The 27,875-nt window shown below is 44.4% G+C and overlaps 1 protein-coding gene across 1 annotated transcript in view; it reads right to left on the reverse strand.

The window, feature by feature from the left end:
* The window catches only part of sned1 (sushi, nidogen and EGF-like domains 1), a 173,778-nt gene that overhangs the window by 5,914 nt on the left and 139,989 nt on the right, over nt 1-27,875 (reverse strand). Inside the window, exons 19-26 of the mRNA XM_078202977.1 lie at nt 26,763-26,875; nt 16,559-16,837; nt 9,263-9,428; nt 8,636-8,718; nt 7,244-7,342; nt 6,842-6,958; nt 6,337-6,424; nt 5,838-5,914 (exon numbers count right to left, since the gene is read on the reverse strand). Of these exons, the coding sequence (XP_078059103.1) occupies nt 5,838-5,914; nt 6,337-6,424; nt 6,842-6,958; nt 7,244-7,342; nt 8,636-8,718; nt 9,263-9,428; nt 16,559-16,837; nt 26,763-26,875 (1,022 nt within the window). The remainder of the gene's footprint in view (nt 1-5,837; nt 5,915-6,336; nt 6,425-6,841; nt 6,959-7,243; nt 7,343-8,635; nt 8,719-9,262; nt 9,429-16,558; nt 16,838-26,762; nt 26,876-27,875) is intronic.

Consider the following 27,875-nt stretch of genomic DNA (forward strand, 5'->3'; position numbering starts at 1 on the left):
GTCTTGAACAACTATTTTTTTAGTTCATTAATTGCCCATCCCTAGTTGCCCACGAGAATGTATTGGTGAGCTGCCATCTTAAAATGCTGCAGTCCATGTGCTGTGGGTTGACCCACAATAAAATAAAAAAATATATATTTTATTTGTTCATGGAGATGTGAGTATTAATAGCAAGGCCTAAATTTGTTGCTCATCCTTAGTTACACTCAAGTGGCAGTGTGCTGTCTTCTTGAACTCTTGCAGTACATGTAGTGTAGGTACACCCATGGTGCTGTTAGGGAGGGAGTTCCAGAACTTTGACCCAGTGACAGTGAAGGAACGGTGATATATTTCCAGGTCTTGAATGATGAGTGGCTTGGAAGGGAACTTGCAGGTGGTGGTGTTCACATGCATCAGCTGCTCTTGCACGTCTAGATGGTAGTGGTTATGGGTTTGGAAGGTGCTGTCAAAGGAGCCTTGGTAAGTTCCTGCAGTGCATCCTGTAGATGATGCACATTGCTTCCATTGTGTGGCAGTGGTGGAGGGAATGAATGCTTAAGGTACTGAATTGTGTGACAATCAAGCAGGCTTATTTGTCCTGCGTAGTGTCAAGCTTCTTCAGTGTTGTTGCGCTGTGCTCATCCAGGCAAGTGGGGAGTATTCCATCACACTCCTGAATTTTGCCATGTAGATGGTGGACAGGCTTTGGGGAATCAGGATACTCACTGCAGAATTCCTAGTCTCTGACTTGCTATTGTAGTCACAGTATTTATATGGCTGATAAAGTTGAGTTTCTGATCGATGGTAAACTCCAGGATGTTGATATAGGGGGATCCAACGATGGCAAGTGGAGATGGTTAAATTCTCTCTTGTTGGAGGTGGTCATTGCCTGGCATTTGTGTGGCACAAATATTACTTGAAACATATCAGCCCAAGTCTGGACATTTTCCCAGTCTTACTGAATGCAAGAATGGACTGCTGTAGTGGTGTGAATGGTGCTGAACATTGTACAATCCCCAGCAAACATCCCCACTTCTGGCTTTATGATGAGGAAAGGTCATTAATGAAGCAATTGAGGATGGTTGGGCTTAGGATACAATCCCAGATGATTGACCTCCAACCACTACAACCATCATTTTTTTGTTCCAGGTATGATTCCAACCAGTGGAGAGTTTCCCCTCTGATTCCCATTGACTCAAGTTTGGCTAGGGCTCCTTCATGCCATACTCAGATCAAATGTTGTCTTGATGTCAAGGTCAAATGCTGTCTTGATGTCAAGGGCAGTCACTCTCACCTCGAGTTGAGCTTTTTTGTCCATGTTTAAAACAAGGCTGTAATGAGGTCAGGAGCCGAGTGGTTCTGGTGGAACCCAAACTGAGCACCAGTCAGCAGATTATAGCTGAGTAAGTGCCACCTGATAGCGCCATCAACTGCAAGTCCCATCACTTTGCTGATGATTGAGAGTAGACTGAGAGGAAATGTATTGGTCAGATTGAATTAGTCCCTCTTTATTTTGGATAAGAGACACCCTGGTGATTTCCCCTGCTGTTGGGTAGATGACATCATTGTAGATGTACTGGAACAACTTGGTTAGGGGCCATTCCCTAACGTGCTTTGAGCAAGGTAGGAGAAGGTGTGGGGGAATGAAATTTGTCACAGCTGGGTGCAAAACAGGTAGTCTTGTCCGATTTTCAGTTCCATTGACTTCAATATCCCTCCCTTGTCCAATTTCATCCCCAAGGGTTTCGATGTATATTTTGGATGATAAAGAGCAGAGTGTTTGAATGCTCAAAAACATGAGTGGATTCCACTATCTTGGTGTATGGATGCTGCAAAAGTATGTGGGTTTTAGAGGGAGAGTATGTGAGTTATAATGGTTGGTGTCTGGATGTTAAATAATAATGGCTTCCCTTTACAGAGTATTTCAATGTAGAAAAAATAGCCCCAAAATTTTCACAAGGTTGTAAATCAAAAAGGAAATGTTAAGTCGAACAAGGAGTGACTGACAGCTTGATCATGATGATGCATTTGAAGGATGAACCTAATTGAAGAAAGGAATGTTTTGTCCTGATTATTGCTCTTTTTGAACATTGCCATCACATGAGCTTCCCTCCAATTTATAGGAACAATCCTAAACTAGTGAAAATATAAGCAAGGAGCTCTTAGAGCACACTTTCCATTTCTTTGGACACTCTTGATCATCAGCAAGCCAACCTGATTTGAGGCCCATTATTTAATGCAACATTATCTCTGCATTTGATGTTTACCAGTTTAGAACATAGAGCATAGAACATTACAGCGCAGTACAGGCCCTTCGGCCCTCAATGTTGCGCCGACCAGTGGTACCAATCTAAAGCCCCTCCAATCTACACTATTCCAATATCATCCATATGTTTATCCAATAACCACTTGAACGCTCTCAACGTTGACGAGTCCACTACTGCTGCAGGCAGGGCATTCCACGCCCTTACTACTCTCTGAGTAAAGAACCTACCTCTAACATCTGTCCTATATCTCTCACCCCTCAATTTAAAGCTATGTCCCCTCGTGCTAGCCAACACCATCCAAGGAAAAAGGCTCTCACTATCCACCCTATCTAATCCTCTGATCATCTTGTATGCCTCTATTAAGTCATCTCTTAACCTTCTTCTCTCTAACGAAAACAACCTCAAGCCCCTCAGCCTTTCCTCATACGATTTTCCCACCATACCAGGCAACATCCTGGTAAATCTCCTCTGCACCCTTTCCAACACTTCCACATCTTTCCTATAATACGGCGACCAGAACTGTACGCAATACTCTATGTACGGCCGCACCAGAGTTTTGTACAGTTGCAGCATGACCTCCTGGCTCCGAAACTCAATCCCTCTACCAATAAAAGCTAACACACCGTACGCCTTCTTAACAACCTTATCAACCTGGGTGCCAACTTTCAGGGATCTATGCACATGGATACCCAGATCCCTCTGTTCATCCACACTACCAAGTATCTTACCATTAGCCCAGTACTCTGTATTCCTGTTACTCCTTCCAAAGTGAATCACCTCACACTTTTCCGCATTAAACTCCATTTGCCACCTCTCAGCCCAGCTCTGCAGCTTATCTATGTCCCTCTGTAACCTGCCACTTCCCTCCGCACTGTCTACAACTCCACCGACTTTAGTGTCATCCGCAAATTTACTAATCCATCCTTCTATGCCCTCATCCAAGTCATTATAAAAATGAGAAACAGCAGTGGCCCCAAAACAGATCCTTGCGGTACACCACTAGTAACTGAACTCCAGGATGAATATTTCCCATCAACCACCACCCTTTGTTTTCTTACAGTTAGCCAATTCCTGATCCAAACCACTAAATCACCCTCAATCCCATGTGTCCGTATTTTCTGTAAAAGCTTACCATGGGGAACCTTGTCAAACGTATAGTAACTGAACTCCATCTAGTAGAATCATAGAATCCCTACAGTGTAGCAGGAGCCCATTCAGCCCATCGAGACTGCACCACCCAGGCCCTATCCCCAAAACCTCACGTCTTTACCCTGCTAATCCCCCTGACATTAAGGGGCAATTTAGTATGGCCAATCCACCAAACCTGCACATCTTTGGACTGTGGGAGGAAACTGGAGCACCCAGAGGAAACTCATGCAGACACAGGGAGAGTGTCCCTGGTGCTGTGAGGCAGCAGTGCTAACCACTGTGCCACCATGCTGCCCACATTGATGTAACGTTGATGCAAAGCAGTCATTGAAAACTTTGGACATTTTGTGGAAGCCAAACTGAATCTGCCCTGAGAAAATGGCTAACAGCCCTATGCAGTTCTTAATAGCCCAATGTTTCCTACTGTAGATGAAGCAATTTTATTATCACTACTATAGTTATCCATTATCCTTGCCTCATGTCTTTTTACCTGTTCTGCTGTCAACTTGTGTTGCCTTTAGCTGGGTTCAATACCTATCCCTGTTCTCCTGAGAATTTTTTTTGTAGTTTGTAGAAGTGTTTTTGGGTTAAGTCAAGTCTTTTCTTGCACATGGCTGTTAGTCCTCTGGCTGTTTTATCAGGTATTCTTCCTTTAAGGCTCCGGACATATCTGGATTTGTTTTACATTAGGATGATTTTCTTATTTGTTCGTAGCCTTAACATGGAATTGAATGATATTATGATCACTATTTCTCATTGTATCTTACTACAACATTACTAATTAACCAGGCTTCATTACAGAAAACCAGATGTAAGATAGCTTTAGTCCTAGTTGGTTCCACAGCATATTGCTCCAAGAATCTCTCACAAAACCATTTTACAAATTGTGCTTCTAGACCACTCTTGCCAATTTGATTGTCTCAGTCTACGTGAAGATTCAAGTCCCCCACAATTATTACATTTCCTTTGTTACAAGCTCCAACAGTTTCTTGTTTAATGCTCTGCACAATGGTATAATTACTGCCAGGGGAACAATAAACTGCTCCCACCATTGCTTTCTGACTGTTGCCATTCCTAATTTCCACCCGCACTGATTTCTACTTCACTATCTTCAGAGACCAGATCCTTTCTCACTGTTATCGTATTCTTTATTCATTCAAGGGACGTGGGCTTCACTGGCCAGGCCAGCATTTATTGCCCATCTCTAATTGTCCTTGAGATGGTGATGGTGAACTGCCTTCTTGAACTGCTGCAGTCCACCCACAGAACAGTTGGGGGATTGCAGATTCGTGCATTCAAAATAAAGTATCTTAAATTCCAGTTTTTACTTTTATTTCCTGCAATGAGTTTATTTGCTGATGTACATTTCTTTTCAACTCTCTGTCTCTTCTTGTCCCAATCTGCTTGTCTTTACTCATATCACTATACTGTGATACCCTGACCTTTCTAAGTCTCTCTTTACCCGAGCCCTCCCCATACCTAATGGCAGCACAGTGGTTAGCACTGCTGCCTCTCAGTGCCAGGGACATGGGTTCAAATCCAGCCTTGGGTGACTGTGTGGAGTTTACATGTTCTCTCCATGTCTGCGCAACTTTCCTCTGGGTGTTCCGGTTTCTTCCCACATTCCAAAGATGTGTAGTTTAGGTGGATTATGATAATGCACAGGGTTACAGGGATAGACCAGAAGGCTGGTCCTGGGTAAGATGCTCTTTTAGAGAGTTGATGGTTCAAATGGCCTCATTCTACACTGTAGGGATTCTACAGTATCCCGTTTTGTTAGATTAAAGGCCTGACAAAATGATTGGTCCATGATTATGCTTGATTAGGTACTGCAGTGTTTTGCCGTTACCTTCTGCAGTATGGCTGATCAGGAATTTCTCCCGTTCTTACCGCTCGCCATCAGGCACATTGGAAGAATTTACAGGCTGTTAATCAACCAGTCTGGCCATGTTATGAACCTTCCCTGACAATCAAATCCTGATGTATGACTTGAACCTGCAGCTTCTGGATCAGGAACAGGGATGCTACTTTGCACCACAAGGCCTCCTGTGCTTGTACTATTCCATCTAATCAATAGATTCAGGTTTACTGCCCTTAAACTGCAAATCTAAATGGTCAGGAAATCAGGTCTAGCATTCAGTTTTCAGCTAATCTGGTTTGGTGGATCAAGTTGAATCTCATAATATTGTGGTTACCCAGCTGCTCCCCCGAAAGAAGGTCTGATACTACACCGAAGTTAAATCTGGTACCTGATCACTTCTGATTCCTTCACTAACATGTACGGAAACAATCATTTAGAATGTCTGCAATTCTTTCAGCCATGCTTCTCACTATTCCAGATGTCTCACCATTTGACTGGTGAATTCCTGAAAAATAAAAATCTTCTCCATTGCGCAGACACTAGTGGCTGTGGTGCGAATTATTCTGGATGTGAATACTCACGGGGTTTTCTGTGTACAACAGGTTCACAAACTTCTTTGTAGCAGGTATCCTGGTGAACTTTATAAATTCTTTTATACCTTAAGAACAGAAGTGAAATATTACGATTTATACTCCCACAAAGAGGCTACAAAGAGAAAGTCCAAACTTTCATCTTCTCCTCTGGTATCTACGTCTTGCTTAACTTTCCTGCTTTGTCCCTCATATTTCTCATTCCTCTCGCTTAATTTGATCAGCAATCTTCACAATCATCCATCTGTGTCAATTCCCAAACCATTTCTTTACATAAACATCAAGAGGTCCAAGTTTGTATCCTGAGGCCACGCCACATTTCCTCTCTGTTGCCACAGGATACTCTTTACTAATGCAATTTGATAAAACACTCCATTTTCTCAAAATAATGCCAAAATAATCCTCATGTCCTTAACAGCTTAAAGTTTTGAGCATTTCACAGACTGATTCCCAGAATGATTCCTGGCCAAAGTGAGAACAAGAAACTTACTTAAACTGGAAGACACTGTCCTCCCACACTGGAATGGATTTTGTTTCAGAGTACAGGCGTGTGCAGGGGTGAGGCAACTTCTTACAAACTGAATGCAAGATGAAAGCAACTTTAATAAATGACCAAGAAACAAACATACCTTTCCATTCAGTTTCCACTAATACCTGACAAAAGGCTTTGTGTTATATCCTATCCTTGCTGCATTATAACATTTTCTACTACATCCCATCCTCACTGAATGTTATAACATTCTCTCCATTATATTATATCCCCAGTGCAGGTTATAACATTCACAATGTCAGTTACTTCCTTCATTTTGTGTTATCATGCTGTCACACACTCACTCTTATTTTAATTTCATAAAGTTTGTTATATGTCACGCTAATTGTCAATTACAATGTTTTCTGCGTTACACATTATCCTAATTATTTTATTTCTTAGTAATGAGAATGTCACACATCAGATTCTTGAAAATGATAGCATTTGGTTCATACTGTTTTCTTACATAATTCACAGTTTTTCCCCTTGAATCCCGTTTCACAATCACACATATATGAGTCCATCCCCTTCACACAGGTGCCTCCATTTTTACATGGGTTTGAGGAACATTCCCACTGATCATCTGCAAATACAGAAGAAGGGATTAGTGGTGATAATACATAGAGCTGGCAAACAAAAAGACAAATAGCCATGATGCAGCACAGCAGGATATTGCAACCACCACATCAGACATATTATAGTTGCTACAAACCCTATCATATGTACGCCTGTCCCACTCTCAGTTACCAGTTCCTCCATCTACTCACAGCAAGCCCCACTCTCTGATATCAGCTCCTCTCACTCACACAGCCTATACTACTCTCCGATATCAGCTCCTCTCACTCACACAGCCTATACCAGCTCTTACCTGGTTTAGTGTTGGTCTCAGATTCTTGGATCTCCAAGGCTAGACTAATACGATTGGTCGATTCCTCCAAGTTTTCCAGTTTGATTGGTGGCTCTGGGCCTAGTCAGGAAATAGAAGTGTGTAAAATCATCCCATAAAACTCCACATCACTGCGCTAAAACAGTAGCGCATTGTTATACATCTATCTGGTCTTCCATAATCAATATTCACTTTCCAGGAATGGACTGAATGAATATATTAATGAGTCAGTTCATTCATGTGGGAGGTGGTGGCATAGTGGCATTGTCAGTTGACTAGCAGCACACAGACTAGGGATAACGTTCTGGGGATCCAGGTTCAAATCCCACCTTGGCAGATGGTGAAATCAGAACCAATAAAATCTGAAACTAGAAGTCTAATGATGAGCATGAAACCATTGTCGATTGTTGTAAAAACCCATCTGGTTCACTAATGTCCTCATCTAGTCTGCCCTCTGAAATGCCACTCAGTTCAAGGGCAATTTGACATTGGCAATGAAAGCTGGCCCAGCCAGTGACACCCACATCTAATGAATTTTTAAAAAAATGAGTGAACATTTGGCATAATTTGAACCTTAAGTTGAAAGATGGCACAATGCAGTGCCGCTGAAGTCAGGGCTGATGTGATGGATGTTAAAGTCCTTCACAGCACTCACTCTTTCAGGCTTTGATCCTAATACAAGGCTAATGAAATTGTCACACTGTGGACCAATGAGTGAAAGATCAACAAGATATTCATACCAGAGTTATAATGCCTGGACTAGAATTGAATCAACATCCCAAAGATATTGATTCAATTCAATTCATGGTCAAGTAGTTCTTTGACCAAACCTTTGGCCACTGATTCCTGATACATAGAAATCATAGAAACCCTACAGTGCATGAGGAGGCCATTCGGCCCATCGAGTCTGCACCGACCACAATCCCACCCAGGCCCTACCCCCACATATTTTACCCGCTAATCCCTCTAACCTACGCATCTCAGGACTCTAAGGGGCAATTTTTAACCTGGCCAATCAACCTAACCCACACATCTTTGGACTGTGGGAGGAAACCGGAGCACCCGGAGGAAACCCACGCAGACACGAGGAGAATGTGCAAACTCCACACAGACAGTGACCCAAGCCGGGAATTGAACCCAGGTCCCTGGAGCTGTGAAGCAGCAGTGCTAACCACTGTGCTACCGTGCCGCCCTAATGTCCCTCTTGTTTAGCTCAGCATCTTTTGTTGGTTATAACACTGTGAAGGATGTTGGGATATTTTTGCACACTAAAGACAGATGATAAAGCTGCTGCTGTTGTATCATTAAGGCTCAAAGTCTTTGGAATTTTCAAATGCACCAAACCGTGCAAGCTGATTGAGTTCTGGTACCTACGTGCTCGGTGAGTTATGGGTTTCGGTTGTAGATTGTCAAATGTGACACTGATTCGTCTTCTCCCGTCCAGCATCTCTGAATATCTGAAAATTAAATTCAAACCGATTTATTCTATTTAAATTTATTTGATTTAAAGAGAGGCTGAAGCTCTCCTTGAAGCATGGCAGCATTGATATTAATGACTGGGTTGCTCTTGCCACATCAGGCCCTGACTGTTTACCTTGTGGTATGATGATAAATGCAAAAACGCGCTCTCCACAGCTGTAAATAGCAGATAATCGTACAGCTCTTCGCACCTTTGTCTGGGCCAATCTTCCCCACTGCTGGAGCCTGGACCCTACTCTGTTCAGCCTATAGTCACTTGTCAATGAGTCACTCTTAATCTCTCAAACTGTGGACAGTCATGAACCTCGGTGTCAAATCTGTGGAACTCCTCACTTTCCTTTGTCTTTTTTGCGGCAACATTTCCCCTAACCTTTTGGACTTTGGTGGTGTCTTCTTGTACGTTAGGGGTCATTTTCTAGCTTTGCAGCAGTGGTGGAAAGCCTGGATTGGGGATTGAGGATCTCATAGGAGGCAAGGGACTCAAAAGAAGATCCATTTTTAAAACATTAACATTTCACCTACTTTATGACTTGGGAATTGTCTTCATAGCTTGCGTTGTTAATTTCCACCTTGTCAGGCTGTAGTGTGATATGCAACTGGTTGTTGTACACGTCATGATCCACAGGCTCCATCTTGCCTTTTGAGTTTCCTTGTGTTTCCCCTCGCCTTGTGCTACTTTGAACTCCCACTAACAAAGGGCACAAGATAATTAGTGTCATTACATTGATTGATTCTTACCGCTCTTAGGCCATGTAGGACAGAGTGAAGGAGCTGTGATATCCTATCCACTGATGAACCACTGGGGAGGCACGGTGGCACAGTGGTTAGCACTGCTGCCTCACAGCGCCAGAGACCTGGGTTTGATTCCTGGCTTGGATCACTGTCTGTGTGGAGTTTGCACATTCTCCTGTGTCTGTGTGGGTTTCCTCCGGGTGCTGTGGTTTCCTCCCACACTCCAAAGATGTGCTGGTTAGGTGCATTGACCCGAACAGGTGTCGCAGTGTGGTGACGAGGGGAATTTCACAGTAACTTCATTGCAGTGTTAATGTAAGCCTTACTTGTAACTAATAAATAAACTTTACTTTGAAACTCACTGAGATTAAGATGTCTTCAAGATGACACAAGGAATTGAAAAACCTTGCTACATCATGACATCCAAGACCAAAGGACCTTGGGTCACCGTGAAAACCTAGTTGAAAGATCATAGTCATCAAACTTAGGCCCTGTGTTTGGTTTCTGCACAGGGCTGCCATTGCACATGAGCTCCTTCAATCATTCACAATGACTTTTTTGCTGAGTAAATCAACTTGCATTTATATAGTGCCTTTTACATGTCATATAATCAAACTTCCAAGGAACGTCACAGGAACATTATCAGACAAAAGTGACACCAAACCAAAGGAGACATTAGGACAAATGACCAAAAGCTTGGCCAAGTAGATGGATTCCAAGTGGCACCTTACAATGAAGGAGAGGAGAAGAGAGAGAGAGAGAGAGACGGAGAGGGCTAATGAGGGAATATCGGAGTTTAGGACCTAGGCAGATGAAAGTAAGGCTGTCAACAACATGGTGAAAAAAGTGGTGTGTGCTTATGAAGCCAGAATTGGAGTATAGAGTTCTTGGAGGGTTGTAGGTCTGGAGGAGGTTACAGAGATCAACAGGAGTGTAAGAATATTAGACGATTCCACCTGACATTATCCTAACTTGTAATCTGGTCTTTTTTGACAGGCATAAATGGCAATGTCAGGCATGTGTGTGAAAATGCATGCTTGGTCAACAGTTGTTCTGGTCCAAACTTCACTTCTACAGTGAACCTGGTCTTTCACACAGAATGGTTCCATGAGTACCATCAGCCTTCCAACGCTTTATTCATTACCTACATCCAATGCTAGGCAACGTGTCAGTAGGTGCTTTGATGGAGCATGGCATTAGAGAAATGCAGCCTGATCCTGTTTTTGCCCAGAACCAAACAACCATATTCTTCATCAAGGCACCACAGTGGCACAGTGCTTAAGCACTGCTACCTCACAGCGTGAGGGACCCAAGTTCAATTCTGACCTTGGGTGACTGTGTAGAGTTTCCACGTTCTCCCCATGTCTGCATGGGTTTCCTCCGGGTGCTCCGGTTTCCTCACACAGTGCAAAGATGTGCAGGTTAGGTGGATTGGCCATGTTAAATTGCCCCTTAATGTTCCAAGAGGAGTAGGTTAGATGGATTAGCAATGGTAAATGTGTGGGGTTGCAGGAATAGGGTAGGGGAAAGGGGCTGGGTAAGGTACTCTGTCAGAGAGAGTCGGTGCAAACTCAATGGGCCAAATGGCCTCCTTCTGCACTGTAGGGAGTCTATGGTTCTAAGACTCTATGAACAGGGAAATGGGCAGGCAGGCATCCTTCTGAAATTCCTCTACCGATCCTCTTTACCTTACCAACACTTCAAAATACATAATTAAAGGTTGGGAAGGCATTATAGAATTGCAAGTTTTTACTTTCCAGTTCCACGCTAGCAAGTAGAATGCATATCCAAACAGTAGGGCTAAAGTGCAAAATAAAATAAACACAGGAAATCAAAAGGACAAAAGTAAATTAACCAAATTACTGGAAATATAGTTTTAAGAGCAGGACATGACCTACTAAGTCCTACTGCGTGACTGCGAACCACACCATTCTAATACAACATCCAACTCCATGGTACTGACTTGGCAGGTTGCTATTTAAATCTATCTAAAAACTGCAAGTGTATTTCTAGCAATGGTTTAGTTTTCTTATTCTGCACTGTATCTCAGCGATTCCCCCAAAGATCTATTCTTGGATCACTTCATTTGTTATTTACATGCTGCCTTTTGGCAACATTACCCATAGGCATGGGGTTTAGCCTTCTCATTGAACATATCCAGCTCTACCTTGCCACTGCTTCACTCGACTCAACTGTCAGTCTATCAAATATTGCATATGCACAATTGTTCCCAGTTCAGGATGACCAAGGTCTTGGTTTTCATAACCACTACTCCCATTGCCACTTATTACATCCCTATCAATGGCCACAAATCATACTGGCCCTGACCATTTGTAAACTTGCGCTGTTCAACCATGAGCAGAACGTTGAATCTCAGGTCTGGTCCTGGTCCAAAACCACTGACTTTGACCTCTATCAATGTTCCATGGGTCATTTATTTCTCTTAAAGGTGCTCCATAAATGCAAGATGCTGTTGTTGGATTGCTGGAGAAGTTAAGTCAATTAGCCAAAAGCCAATTAGTCAAAACATCTCCAAATACTTTTTGACACAACACAGGGAAATGTTTAAAAGCAAATAAAGACATTTTGGTGAAAGATGAATCTGTATACGGGATCGTGAGCAACACTGGGGAGGCAGTGGCACAGTGGCATTGTCACTGGACTAGCAATGCGGAGACCCGAGGTAATGTTCTGGGGATCTGGGTTCAAATCCCACCATGCAAATGGTGAAATTTGAATTTAATAAAATTCTGGAATTTGAAGTCTAGTGATGATCATGAAACTATTCTTAATTCTCTTAAAAACCCATCTGGTTCACTAATGTCCTTTAAGGAAGAAAACCTGCTGTCCTTACCTGGTCTGGGCTATGCGTGACTCCAGACCCACAGCAATGTGGTTGACTCTTAACTGCCTCTGAAATGACTAAGCAAGTCATTGAGTTCAAGGAAAATTAGGATGGGCAGTAAATGCTGGCCCAGCCAGTGGCGCCCACAATCCATGAGTGTAAATGAATCTGAGAGTCTCTAAAGCATAAGAGGTAATCTGCTGGTATGCCCAGATCTTATACTGGTAACCTTGTCCGGGTTTTCCTTTAGTTGTTCACTTGCTGTAATGAACTGTGAAGTTGCCATTCTTGATTTTGTTCCTGGTTTGATTTGGGAACTTGTCCTGGAAGCAATAACACTGTTCAGTTCTCGAGGAGCTGGAATGGATCAGATTTGTCCTCAGTTATGCCTCACCATTGCACCTGTGTGTGCAATGACTTCATAGGGCCTTGGGTCTATACAAATCCTTTTCACTGTGGGATCCTGGATGAGAGCTTGTCCCAACTGTGAACGTGAAGAATATTGTGCACATTGATCATCTTTGCTTGCATTTGGAAAATGTGTTCTCTAGTTTCTGAGTGAGTAAAATGGGTAAGAGTAGGTAAATTTGTATGCACTGCTCTGCTGAACACAGATAGGTACCAGCTTGCTGAATGTTTAGTCAAAACATTCTGGATATTTTGATCCAAGGTTATGTACTGAGTTGATAGGAGTAGTTTCTGAGGTTGTTCAGCCTTGCGATGTCTGACTGATTCCATGGATTGTTACTAGTGTGAGGTCACAACATGCCAGTAGGCCTGCAAACACTGGGCCTTCAGTTTCCACAATGTAGAACATCTGTGACGCCCAGGAGGACTGATTGTACTCAAACTCCAGGACTATGGACCCTCCACATGGAATTAATGAACCGTTGACGTTGAAAGTTTCACAGCAGTAGGTTTCACCATGGTCTTGCACGACTGAGGATACATGTCTTTTGGAATTCATAAAGGTAGTACATTGGGACTTGCCCCGTGTCAATCTTGGCCAATAACAAATAGTTACCAACTTTCTTAGGACAGTTAATGTGAATCTTGGTAAACACTTCAGATGTAATGCTGGCATCTATGTTTTCCATAGATTGAGGGTGTGAAACATGTTCAGTGCTCTTCGTCTCCTCTTGCACATTGTAATTTTTCGTTTTTTCAGTCACCTCATGTGTATGTTTCTGATGGGGTATTGGATAGTCATTCTTATTGCTCAAAGGTACCTGTTGTGTAAGGTCTGTTTGGATCAGTGCACGGCTCTTTGCTCTCGTGCACTGTGCTGCCAATGGCCCTTTCTGGCACATGCCTTGCAGAATTGATGAAAAGCTGGGCATTTCCTTGGTACATGTAGAAGACCACATCTTCCATATGTCTTGCTAGGTTTGGGTGCTTTGGCATCAACAATTGGGGTTCTACCAGGACATGTGAGCTCTGTCAACCTACAATAATGGTTTTGTACTTCCATCCTTGAGTAGCTCTTCAATACTAGACATTTTGGGCTTGTGAAGCAGACCTTGCTGTAATGCTTCCTTGGGAGTGGATGCAATATCCAACTCAACAATTCTGCCTGCGAGCTGTGCGATTGAAAAATCGCAGTACACACACTTTAAATCTGCATCTGCTGACAAAATGGTCAATGGATTTTATATGAATACTAAGTTTAACCTGATTTTGAACCCGTCTTCCAAAGTAGTCCATGTTTTTGGGAACTGTTAGCTCTTCTGCTGTTAATCTTGACATGTTCAACCTGTATAGACTTTCATTCCCAATTGCTAGGCAAATTTTTATGGCTTGCTGGTCTGGGTCAGACACATCTGAATCAAGAAACCATAGCTCTCTATGCTGTTTAAAATCTTTGAATTTGGACAGCAGGTCAACAGCATCCCAGTTCAAACTGAGGAATTTTGTAGACGTTCTGACAATGCTCCCTTGACCTTCCCTCTTCTGTAGTACGAGGAATGAATATTGCTGCAGACACTTTCGAGGGCTTTTCCAAAGCTCTACCTTTGAAGATGAGTTATGGTGGGAACACATCATGAGGTAATGGTGTCTGCTTTTTATTCAATTTATTGATCAGCAACTCCCAAAGCCACCCCTTCTCTGGCCCGATTTTTATAATTTTTGTTTTGGTTTGACTCTCCCGTACTCGCTTTAATCCAGCAGCCCAGAACCTGCTCACTCATATTCCCTGACTGAGCTAACCTGGCGCTGGTGATCTCGAGGAGTCATTACACACAAAAGCGCAATAGTGAGTTGTAACTGAGGACAAATCAGATCCATTCCAGCTCCTCAATCACCATAAAGTACTATTGCGTCAAGGACAAGATCCTGAATGAAACCAAGAACAATATCCAAGAATGACAAACTCACAGATCACTGTGAGCAGTTAAAGACACCTGCAGATAAGGTTACCATTAAAAGATCTGGGTGTTCCAGCAGATTACCTGTATGCTTTAGAGACTCACAGATTCATCAGTTCTATGTACTTTATGTAATGGCAACTAAAGGTGAACATTATTGTAAATGGTCATATTTCTTTAAGAGGAGTCAAAGTATGTTTAAAAAAAAAAGGGATGTTGTAATATGCCTTTAAAGGATATCAGCATGACATCACTTGAAGGGAAATGTCACGTGATCCAGTCTTAGTTTCACTATTGCTTTGAGCAGAGCACACACACACACTTCTGACGTCTTCGAGCTTTATACTGATGTATAACTGCTCTTATGAGCCTAATCTTAATAAATGAACCCAAGTGTTTACCCAATCCCTTATGAGCGATTGGTGCTTTGTGTCTTGTATAGCAAATAAGCCAAAGGTATTACATAATTGTAATAACATGACAGGGTGTGTGTGTTCTGCTCAAAGCAAAAGTGAAACTAAGACTGGGTCACATGACATATTTCCCTTCCAGTGATGTCATGCTGAGATCCTTAAAAGCATATCACAACACCTGCCAGTCTCAATCCCATCCACTCCTCACTCTGTATCTTCTCTTCAGTCTTCAGTCATAAGAACACAGTCCAAAGATTTGTGGGTTAGGTTGATTGGCCATGCTAAAATTGCCTCTTAGAGTCCTAGGTAGGTTAGAGGGATTAGCGGGTAAATATGTAGGGATATGGGGGTAGGGCCTGGGTGGGATTGTGGTCAGTGCAGACTCGATGGGCCAGATGGCCTCTTTCTGCACTGCAGGGTTTCTATGATTCCCTTCTGACATATATTCTTTCTTATATCTCCTCAGTCTGTCTCCCCCTCTATCACCCCACTCCCTGCTTGCATTTCCTCTTCAGCATCATCCTTTTCCAGCCTGTATCCTCCCTTTATCATCTTCCCTCTTTTAACTGTATGTTCTCCCATCTCCCTTACTGATCTGCACACTCTTTTTATCTCTGCCTTTCCCATTTCTATCTCTATCGCTGGAAGGGAAATGCATCATGTGACCCAGTCTTAGTTTCACTTTTGCTTTGAGCAGAACACGCACACACTGTCATGTTATTATCAGCCTTCCATCCATTGAGTCTGTCTACACTTCTCACTGCCTCGGCAAAGCAGCCAGCATTATTAAGGACCACATGTACCCCGGACATTCTCTCTACCACTTCTTCCTTCGGGAAAAAGATACAAAAGTCTGCGGTCACGTACCAACCGACTCAAGACCTTCTTCTTCCCTGATGCTGTCAGACTTTTGAATGGACTTACCTTGCATTAAGTTGATCTTTCTCTACACCCTAGCTATGACTGTAACATTACATTTTGCACTCTCTCGCTTCCTTCTCTGTGAATGGTCTCTTTGTCTATATAGCGCGCAAGAAACAATACTTTTCACTGTATGTTAATACATGTGACAATAATAAATCAAATCTACCTACTCTTTAAGCTCTGCCCATCCTGATTTACGTAGTCATAGAATCATAGAGGTTTACAGCATGGAAACAGGCCCTTCGGCCTAACTTGTCCATGCTGCCCCTTTTTTAACCCCCAAGCTCCTAGTCTCCGAGTGAACACATAGTTGCTTAAATTCTACCGCCCCGTCCACCACAGAATCAGAGCGGGTGAGGGGCGGAAAATGGAAATGTCTGTTGACCTCGGCTGGGATTTTACAGTCTCACTCGAGCGAGGCCATAAAATCCTGCCCAGTGAGTCCCTTCTCTCAAACTCTCTTCCCTAGCTAGCATCTTTGCAGGTACATCCTCATTTTAATCACTGAATGTGCCCATATTCTGCCTGCTGTACTTACATGTGCTGATGGTCAGATATGCAGGCTCACTAAGCAACTTTCCTCTCTCTGTGTCCTGCACCGTCATTAGTGCCAACTTGTACCTGTGCCCTGCTTCCAGGTCACGGAGTGTGTACACGTTTAACTTTCCATTGGGAATGTAACGGCTTTTCATGTCACGGCTGGTTGTGATATTGATGATGTAACCATCAAAGGAGCCAGTCAGAGGTTCGTCCCAGCGCAGCCTTGCTGTAGTTCCTGTGACAGCAGCCATCACGAGGTTCTGAGGAGGCAGTGGCCCTGTAGCAGGAAGACACAGTGAGCATCTGTTAGTATTCATGTCAAGAGGGCTAGAATAAGAACATAAGAACTAGGAGCAGGAGTAGGCCATCTGGCCCCTCGAGCCTGTTCCACCATTCAATAAGATCATGGCTGATCTTTTCGTGGACTCAGCCCCACTTACCCGTCCGCTCACCATAACCCTTAATTCCTTTGCTGTTCGAAAATTTATCTATCCTTGCCTTAAAAACATTCAGTGAGGTAGCCTCAACTGCTTCACTGGGCAGGGAATTCCACACATTCACAACCCTTTGTGTGAAGAAGTTCCTCCTCAACTCAGTCCTAAATCTGCTTCCCCTTATTTTGAGGCTATGTCCCCTAGTTCTAGTTTCACCTGCCAGTGGAAACAACCGGGCGGCACGGTAGCACAGTGGTTAGCACTGCTGCTTCACAGCTCCAGGGTCCCGGGTTCAATTCCCGGCTCGGGTTACTGTCTGTGTGGAGTTTGCACATTCTCCTCGTGTCTGCGTGGGTTTCCTCCGGGTGCTCCGGTTTCCTCCCACAGTCCAAAGATGTGCGGGTTAGGTTGATTGGCCAGGTTAAAAAATTGCCCCTTAGAGTCCTGGGATGTGTAGGTTAGAGGGATTAGTGGGTAAAATATGTGGGGGTAGGGTCTGGGTGGGATTGTGGTCAGTGCAGACTCGATGGGCCGAATGGCCTCCTTCTGCACTGTAGGGTTTCTATGATTTCTATGAACTTCCCTGCTTATATCTTATCTATTCCCTTCATAATCTTATATGTTTCTTTAAGATCTCCCCTCATTCTTCTGAATTCCAATGTCAGTCTACTCAGTCTCTCCTCATAGACTAACCCTCTCAACTCCGGAATCAATCTAGTGAATCTCCTCTGCACCCCCTCCAGTGCCAGTATATCCTTTCTCAAGTAAGGAGAAACTGTACACAGTACTCCAGGTGTGGCCTCACCAGCACCTTATACAGCTGCAACATAACCTCGCTGTTTTTAAACTCCATCCCTCTAGCAATGAAGGACAAAATTGCATTTGCCTTCTTAATTACCTGCTGCATCTGCAAACCAACTCCTTGAGATTCTTGCACAAGGACACCCAGGTCCCTCTGCACAGCAGCATGCTGCAATTTTTTACTATTTAAATAATAGTCCATTTTGCTGTTATTTTACCAAAATGGATGACCTCACATTTACCAACATTGTACTCCATCTGCCAGACCCTCGCCCATTCACTTAGACTATCTATATCCCTTTGCAAACTTTCAGCGTCCTCTGCACACTTTGCTCTACCACTCATCTTAGTGTCATTTGCGAATTTTGACATACTACACTTGGTCCCCAATTCCAAATCATCTTTGTAAATCATAAACAATTGCGGTCCTAACACTGATCCCTGAGGCACACCACTAATTACTGATCGCTAACCAGAAAAACACCTATTTACCCCCACCCTTTGCTTTCTGTTAGTTAATCAATCTCTATCCATGCTAATACATTACCCATAACACCGAGCACCTTTATCTTATGCAGAAGTCTTTGGTGCGGCACCTTGTCAAATGCCTTCTGGAAATACAGGTACACCACATCCACAGGTTCCCCATTGTCCACTGAGCATGTAATGTTCTCAAAGAATTCCACCAAATTAGTCAAACATGACCTGCCCTTTATGAACCCATGCTGCATCTTACCAATGGGACAATTTATATTCAGATGTCTCGCTATTTCTTCCATGATGATAGATTCAAGCATTTTCCCTATTACAGAAGTTAAGCTAACCGGCCTACAGTTACCCGTCTTTTGTCGACCTCCTTTTTTAAACAGTAGCATCACATTTGCTGTTTTCCAATCTGCGGGAACCACCCCAGAGTCCAACAAATTTTGGTAAATTACCACTAGTGCATTTGCTATTTCACCCGCCATCTCTTTTAGTACCCTGGGGTGCATTCCATCAGGGCCAGGAGACTTGTCTACCTTTATCCTCATTAGCTTGCCCAACTCTACCTCTTTCGTGATAACGATAGTTTCTAAGTCCTCACCTGCCATAACCTTCCTGTCATCAATTTTTGGCATGTTATTTGTGTCTTCCACTGTGAAGACCGACACAAAATACCTGTTCAATGCCTCAGGCATTTTCTCATTTCCCATTATTAAATCCCCCTTCTCACCCTCTAAAGGACCAATATTTACTTTAGACACTCTTTTTCATTTTATGTATTTGTCGAAACTTTTGCTATCTGTTTTTATATTCTGAGCTAGTTTAGTCTCATAATCCATCTTACTTTTCTTTATAGCTTTTTTCGTGGCTTTCTGTTGACCTTTAAAGATTTCCCAATCCTCTAGTTTCCTACTAATCTTTGCCACTTTGTATGCATTTTCTTTCACACTTATACCCTCCTTTATTTCCTTAGTATTCCATGGCTGATTATCTATTTTTCTACAGTCCTTCCTTACAAGAGCAGGGATGTACTTTTGAGACTGTATAAGGCTCTGATCAGACCCCATTTGGAGTACTGTGAACAATTTTGGGCCCTATATTTAAGGAAGGATGTGCTGGCCTTGGAAAGGGTCCAGAGGTTCACAAGAATGATCCCTGGAATGAAGAGCTTGTCGTATGAGGAACGGATGAGGACTCTGGGTCTGTACTCATTGGAGTTTAGGAGGATGAGGGGGGATCTTATTGAAATTTACAGGATACTGCGAGGCCTGGATAGAGTGGATAGAATTATAGAATTATAGAATCCCTACAGTGCAGAAGGAGGCCATTCGGCCCATCGAGTCTGCACCGACCACAATCCCACCCAGGCTCTACCCCCACATAATTTACCCGCTAATCCCTCTAACCTACGCATCTGAGGACTCTAAGGGGCAATTTTTAACCTGGCCAATCAACCTAACCCGCACATCTTTGGACTGTGGGAGGAAACCGGAGCACCCGGAGGAAACCCACACAGACACGAGGAGAATCTGCAAACTCCACACAGACAGTGACCCGAGCCGGGAATCGAACCCGGGACCCTGGAGCTGTGAAGCAGCAGTGCTAACCACTGTGCTACCGTGCTGCCCGATGTGGAGAGGATGTTTCCACTGGTAGGAAAAAGTAGAATCAGAGGGCACAACCTCAGGTTAAAGGGGCGATACTTTAAAACAGAGATGAGGAGGAATTTCTTCAGCCAGAGAGTGGTGAATCTGTGGAACTCTTTGCCGCAGAAGGCTGTGGAGGCCAGGTCATTGAGTGTCTTTAAGATAGAGATAGATAGGTTCTTGATTAATAAGGGGATCGGGGTTATGAGGAAAAGGCAGGAGAATGGAGACGAGAAAAATATCAGTCTTGATTGAATGGCGGAGCAGACTCGATGGGCCAAGTGGTCTAATTCTGCTCCTACGTCTTATGGTTCAGACTTTGAAGATGGTGGGGCTTCTCACCTGAAGAGTCAGTGGAGAATGCAAAGCTGTTGGGACTGGCTGGGGCAAAGGGTGGGCTGGAGCATTCGGGGCCTCTCCCGTCCCAGTATCAAATTGCAGAAAGGTTGGGACTGCTGCGAGCGGAAAGGCAATCCTGGGAATTATATGGGCCCCCGATTCTATAATTCCGTTGGTGGGGAATGTAAAATTCTGTCCTTTATTCCCAAAATTCCCCTTTTTAAGCACTCACACAGACAGCTGGGAGGGAGGGAGGTGGGAGAGGGTGGGTGCTGTATTCCTGCCACTGACAGTCAGAAAATCAGACTCCATTGTGAGTCCCAACACAACAATTATCATGCACTCAAGTTTATATCTTTAAAGCATCTGTGGAGAGAGATAAATAGAACAAACATTTCAATAGACCCCATACATCAGAACCGGAAAAAGTCAGCAATGTAATAAGTTTATATTTAGGTGGAATGGGGGAAGAGTGAAAAAAAAAGAACAAAAAGGGAAGATCTATGATAGGGTGGGAGACAGGGGACATACAAATGACAAAAGAGTTGGTGAGGCAGAGCCAAAGAGAGTGGTAATGGGACAAGAAACAAAAGGTAGACTTTGATGAAGAGACTTACAACCTCAAAACATTTCTCCCTCCATAGATGCCGCCAGGGCTGCGGAGTTTTTCCAGAATTTTCTGTTTGTATTTCAGATTTCCAGCATCTACAGTATTTGGCTTTTATTAAAGAAACAGAAGGTGTGTCCACAGAAAACTTGACTAGCAAAACAATGAACAGCTGCCACCTGAAAGCAAGAACTAGAGAAAAACAAGGTCGAGACTGAAACCTACAAAAAAAAGGAAACAAAATGGTGGTTGCTGGGGTGGGGGGGGGACGGTGGGAAGGGGAAGGTTGGTGGAGGTCAGAGAATGAATCTAGAAGACTTTCGTTCCATTTTGTTTCCTTTGCTCTGGCCCACATACTCTTTGTCATTAAATGCCTCCTGTCTGATCTCAGACCTTCTTTTAATTCCACCATCCCTCACTCGACTGCTTATTTTACTATATTTCTAACTTTTCCTGGTTCTGATGAAAAGCCACATGCTAATTCTGTTTTTTTCCCCTCCCTCTGCGGATGCAATCTGACCTGTTGAATATTTCCAGCATTTTTGGTTTTTATTTCAGATTTCCATCAACTGTAGTATTTAGCTTTCAAGTTTACATCTTCCAAGGGAAGGTGCAGGAATCAAAAGACTCCAGGACAAAGAACATTTCTCATGGTGTTTTGCAGAGGCAGAATGATTGCGAGAGACAGACAAAGAGATAGAAAGAGACAGAGAAATAGAGGGAGTGAGGAATGTGGAGGCAAAGACTGAGAAATAAAGTAGCAGATGGAATTAATGGTGGTAAAAGAGAATAAGAAGAACACAAGAAATAGGAGTGGGAGAAGACCATGGCCCATTGTGTCTGCTCCACCATTCAATGATGTGGAGATGCCGGCGTTGGACTGGGGTAAACACAGTAAGAAGTCTCACAACACCAGGTTAAAGTCCAACAGGTTTATTTGGTAGCAAAAGCCACTAGCTTTCGGAGCGCTCGCTGCTCCTTCGTCAGGTGAGTCGGAGTTCTGTTCACAAACAGGGGATATAAAGACACAAACTCAATTTACAAAATAATGGTTGGAATGCGAGTCTTTACAGATCATCAAGTCTCAAAGGTACAGACAATGTGAGTGGAGAGAGCATTAAGCACAGGTTAAAGAGATGTGTATTGTCTCCGGACAGGGCAGTAAGTGAGATTTTGCAAGCCCAGGCAAGTCATGGGGGTTACAGATAGTGTGATGTGAACCCAAGATCCCGGTTGAGGCCATCCTCATGTGTGCGGAACTTGGCTATCAGTCTCTGCTCAGCGACTCTGCGCAGAGTCGCTGAGCAGAGACTGATAGCCAAGTTCCGCACACATGAGGACGGCCTCAACCGGGATCTTGGGTTCATGTCACACTATCTGAATCCAATGAAGCGTTGCTCTGCCACTTCCAATGCAAGTAAATATGGACACCAAAACTGCACACAGTATTCCAGAAGCGGGCCGGGATTCTCCCAAAAAGATTCTAAGTCCCCCAATTCGTGTGACAATGGGAGTAACTCTCGCCGATGTTTTTAGTGTGATTCAGGAATGAATGTCCGACACTGTGCATCACAGAGTGCCCTAGCGTGACTCCCTATGGAAATCTGTGGGTGGAGCCTATTCCCGACGAGAGGCCGACAGCATATCGCTGAGCGGGCCACTGCGCATGCGCCGATCTCCGCTCTGACAGATCCTTTGCCTTTGCTGGTCTCCCGATCGCTGGCCAGCCCTGCAATCCCCCATAACCACCCTTGCCAACCACCCCACCCCCTGATTGCTGGCCTCCCAGGGCCAGCTCCTATGATCCCCCCCACTGGCCAGACCCAATCTCCTCGACCCCCCAGCCGGCCAGCCTGATCTCCTGATCCCCACCCCCCTGGCAGTCCCTCCCCCCACCAGCAGCACCCACCACCCCAACCACCACCCCCACCCTCACCCGGACGGCCAGCCCCAATTGCCATCCTCCCTCCCTCTGCTAGCAATCCTAAATGCAGAGTGACAGCATGCCCAGCGATTGCCCCCCAATAGGCCCTGCCTCTCTAATAGTCGTAAGAAGTTTAACAACACCAGGTTAAAGTCCAACAGGTTTATTTGGTAGCAAAAGCCACACAAGCTTTCGGAGCTCTTAGCCCCTTCTTCAGGTGAGTGGGAATTCTGTTCACAAACAGAGCATATAAAGACACAGACTCAATTTACATGAATAATGGTTGGAATGCGAATACTTACAACTAATCAAGTCTTTAAGAAACGAAACAATGTGAGTGGAGAGAGCATCAAGACAGGCTAAAAAGATGTGTATTGTCTCCAGACAAGACAGCCAGTGAAACTCTGCAGGTCCACGCAACTGTGGGAGTTACAAATAGTGTGACATGAACCCAATCTCTGGCAATGAACCCACCGCTCGACAATCACCAGGCAAGACTGTTCTCTTCCTGTTGGGGAGCACTTCAGCGGTCACGGGCATTCGGCCTCTGATATTCGGGTAAGCGTTCTCCAAGGCGGCCTTCGCGACACACGACAGCGCAGAGTCGCTGAGCAGAAACTGATAGCCAAGTTCCGCACACACGAGGACGGCCTCAACTGGGATATTGGGTTCATGTCACACTATTTGTAACTCCCACAGTTGCGTGGACCTGCAGAGTTTCACTGGCTGTCTTGTCTGGAGACAATACACATCTTTTTAGCCTGTCTTGATGCTCTCTCCACTCACATTGTTTCGTTTCTTAAAGACTTGATTAGTTGTAAGTATTCGCATTCCAACCATTATTCATGTAAATTGAGTCTGTGTCTTTATAAGCTCTGTTTGTGAACAGAATTCCCACTCACCTGAAGAAGGGGCTAAGAGCTCCGAAAGCTTGTGTGGTTTTTGCTACCAAATAAACCTGTTGGACTTTAACCTGGTGTTGTTAAACTTCTTACTGTGTTTACCTCAGTCCAACGCCGGCATCTCCACATCATCTCTAATAGTCCCCACCCCTTCTGGACTGACCCCATTGGCATTGTCCGATACCCAGTGGGCAGTGCTAAGTTGCCCCTTGGGCAGTGCCAGTTTAACAGTGGAGGGGAAATGCTAGCCGACCCAAAGACTTCAGTCCTGGGCCTGCTAATGACGTGGAAATTAAGATTTCCATATCCTGCGCCGATTTCTGGCGCGGAGCTGATAACTGGAAATCTTCAACTGGGAGATGTGCAGAGGTCCGGGCGCCCAGCAGGAAACACACAAGATGGCCTCCGCTAACGTCTCCCGGCCTGCTGCGCAGCCAAAGCAGTGCAGCGGGCTGGGAGAATTGCCTCCCTTCTCTCAATGTTGGTCAGAATGCCCACAGTTCTTCAAACCATCCCGTGAGATCTTTAGTGTTTACCTGAGCAAGTGGATGGGGCCTTGGTTTGAAGTGGCATCCAAAGACAATGCTTCATCTCTCAGCATTACACTGATGGGTTGGCATGCTCAAGTAGCTGAGTGGGCCTCAAAATAAGGGGAGCAGAATAAGGACTGAGTTGAGGAGGAACTTCTTCACCCAAATGGTTGTGAATCTGTGGAATTCCCTGCCCGGTGAAACAGTTGAGGCTACCTCATTGAATGTTTTTAAGGCAAAGATAGATCGATTTTTGAACAGTAAAGGAATTAAGGGTTATGGTGAGCGGGTGGGTAAGTGGAGCTGAATCCACAAAAAGATCAGCCATGATCTTATTGAATGGCAGAGCAGGTTCGAGGGGCCAGATGGCCGACTCCTGCTCCTAGTTCTTATGTTCTTAAACTTTCAACCTGATGCTATATCTATGATGTTCAACTTCAGGATACAAGATATAATTGAGCCCTGCGCACTGGAGGCAGCTGACAATACAACTTACGAGAATACACAGCCTGTGTTTTTAAAAATTATTTCATGGGATGTTGGCGTGGCTGGCTGGGCCAGTATTTATTGTCCATCCCTTAATGCCCTTGAAGGGGCATTTAAGAGTCAACCATATTGCTGTGGGTCTGGAGGACAGCAAATTTCCTTCCCTAAAGGACATTAGTGAACCAGATGGGTTTTTACGATGATCGACAATGGCTTTACGTGTGACCATCTGCACAGAAGAATCCGAGTGTTTGGGGCTGTGCCCTGGATAATGCAGAATAATACTACACGGATGCCATCATCTCACGTGAGAACACCATCCACCAGGTACACGGTACATACACTAGCAACTCGGCCAATGTTGTCTACCTGATACGCTGCAGGAAAGGATGTCCCGAGGCATGGTACATTGGGGAAACCATGCAGACGCTGCGACAACAGATGAATGAACACCGCTCGACAATCACCAGGCAAGAGTGTTCTCTTCCTGTTGGGGAACACTTCAGCGGTCACGGGCATTCAGCCTCTGATCTTCGGGTAAGCATTCTCCAAGGCAGCCTTCACAACACACGACAGCGCAGAGTCACTGAGCAGAGACTGAAGTTCCGCACACATGAGGACAGCTTCAACCGGGATCTTGGGTTCATGTCACACTATCTGTAACCCCCACGACTTGCCTGGGCTTGCAAAATCTCACTAACTGTCCCGGCTGGAAACAATACACATCTCTTTAATCTGTGCTTAACCCTCTCTCCACTCACATTGTCTGTACCTTTAAGACTTGATTACCTGTAAAGATTCGCATTCCAACCATTATTTTGTAAATTGAGTTTGTGTCTTTATATGCCCTGTTTGTGAACTGAAATCCCACTTACCTGATGAAGGAGCAGCGAGCGCTCCGAAAGCTAGTGGCTTTTGCTACCAAATAAACCTGTTGGACTTTAACCTGGTGTTGTGAGACTTCTTACTGTAATACAGAATCATACAACACCTATGAAGGCCATGCAGCCCATTGTGCCTGTGTTGCCCAAAAGTCTTCTACAATTTTCCTTTTCAAGTATCTATCAGATTCCCTTTCAAATGTTCTCAGTGAATCTGCAGGCAATGCACATCAGATCATCACAACTCCATGTGTAAAAACAAAGTCTCACTTTCTCTGTTGTTTTTTTCTGCCAATGATCATAAGTCAGTGCCCTCTGGTTATTGATCTTCCCGCCAGTGTAAACAGTTTAAATACTTTATGACGTCCCTTCAGAATTTTCAATGCATATTAAATCTCCCTTAACTTTCATTGCTGTAATCAGAAGAATCCTACTTTCTCTAGTCATTGCAGAGAATGAATTTCCCTTTATTCTTCTGCCATTCTCGTAAATCTTATCTGCAGCCTTTGAAGGTCTTGACATATTTCCTAGTGTGTGGTGCTGTACAAGCCTCATTCAAATTTCTTCCACTGAATCCCTGTTCTCAGTCACCTGTCGGAGGGAGGAGAGGGAGCTGCCAGTAGAGGGGTAAAGATTGGACACAGTCAGGAACAGAATTCCCACTGGGTGGTCTTGTGCCTTGCTGTAAAATATACACAGAGGATATGTTCTTGGCCAAGAGGTTTCCTGATGCAGAAAGGCAAAGGGAATCTTACCAGTTTGTTCTTACATGGAGATAAACCATCATAGGGAATGGCAACACATGTTGTCTTTGGTAATGATGCTCATACCCCATGAGTGAGTAAAACAAAATTAGATTGCACAAGACCCTGAAGATGAAGAGCCAACCCTAAACCACAATCCTATTGAATGGTGGAGTTGGCTTGAGGGGCCACACAGTCTATCCTTGCTCTTATTTCTCATGCTCTTCAGTGAGGAGATGAGGCAGCTTTACAAACGGATTGACATACAACTAGCATCAATCCACTTCACCCAACCAGAGTCATTGACCCGATGAGTGATTTCCCACTTAACCGGCTTTCAAGCAAAACCATTGTGATTCTGAGGTCCCATCTGGCACAATGAGGTGTGAAATTATATAGAACATTTCAGAGAGGATCAAAACCTACGTGTCCACACAGGCAAGGGTGGGGCTGTGAGACCCTCCAAAAGGCCTTCCTCAGCTTCAAGACTCATCTGTGGCATGGCTTCCACTGTATAAAGTTGTCCTGGAGAAAGGTTACTGCAGACAAACAAGAAGGGAAATCAAATAATCCATTACTTTAAAAGACTTGAGTCTGACCATCAACTGCAACATCCCCCCCTCCCCCCACCACCTCTGCATCCCCACAATTCCCCCCAAACTCTCTTGAGGGTGCTGAGTAATTTTGGGATATTGTTTAACTGGCACAGCTACCATAGAGTAGCTACCATGTCTGAAAGACCAGTTTGCACACTTGGTCCTGGGGAGTGCTATTCAATTATGACCATGTCACTGTTAAAATACAATCATGTCCTCATATGATGGGCTGGGCTTTTGTTCGGGCAATGGAGGGGCCCGACGATGGGCTGGAATGATGATGGATGTCTCGGCACTCTACACCAGCATCCCCCACGATGATGGCATTGCTGCAGCGGCCTCAGTGCTCAGCGCCGACAACTGCCAGTTTCCAGATGCAATTTTACAACTCATCCGCTTCATCCTGGACCACAATATCTTCACCTTCAACAACCAGTTCTTCATCCAGACACACGGAACAGCCATGGGGACCAAATTCGCACCTCAATATGCCAACATCTTCATGCACAGGTTCGAATAAGACTTCTTCACCGCACAGGACCTTCAACCGATGCTATACACTAGATACATCGATGACATTCTCTCCCTTTGGACTCATGGTGAACAATCACTGAAACAACTATATGATGACATCAACAAGTTCCATCCCACCATCAGACTCACCATGGACTACTCTCCGGAATCGGTTGCATTCTTGGACACACGCATCTCCATTAAGGACGGTCACCTCAGCACCTCACTATACCGCAAGCCCACGGATAACCTCACGATGCTCCACTTCTCCAGCTTCCACCCTAAACACGTTAAAGAAGCCATCCCCTACGGACAAGCCCTCCGTATACACAGGATCTGCTCGGACGAGGAGGATCACAACGGACACCTCCAGACGCTGAAAGATGCCCTCATAAGAACAGGATATGGCGCTCAACTCATTGATCGACAG

The sequence above is a fragment of the Mustelus asterias genome, chromosome 3 (genome assembly GCF_964213995.1).
Source record: "Mustelus asterias chromosome 3, sMusAst1.hap1.1, whole genome shotgun sequence".
Classification (NCBI taxonomy): domain Eukaryota; kingdom Metazoa; phylum Chordata; class Chondrichthyes; order Carcharhiniformes; family Triakidae; genus Mustelus; species Mustelus asterias.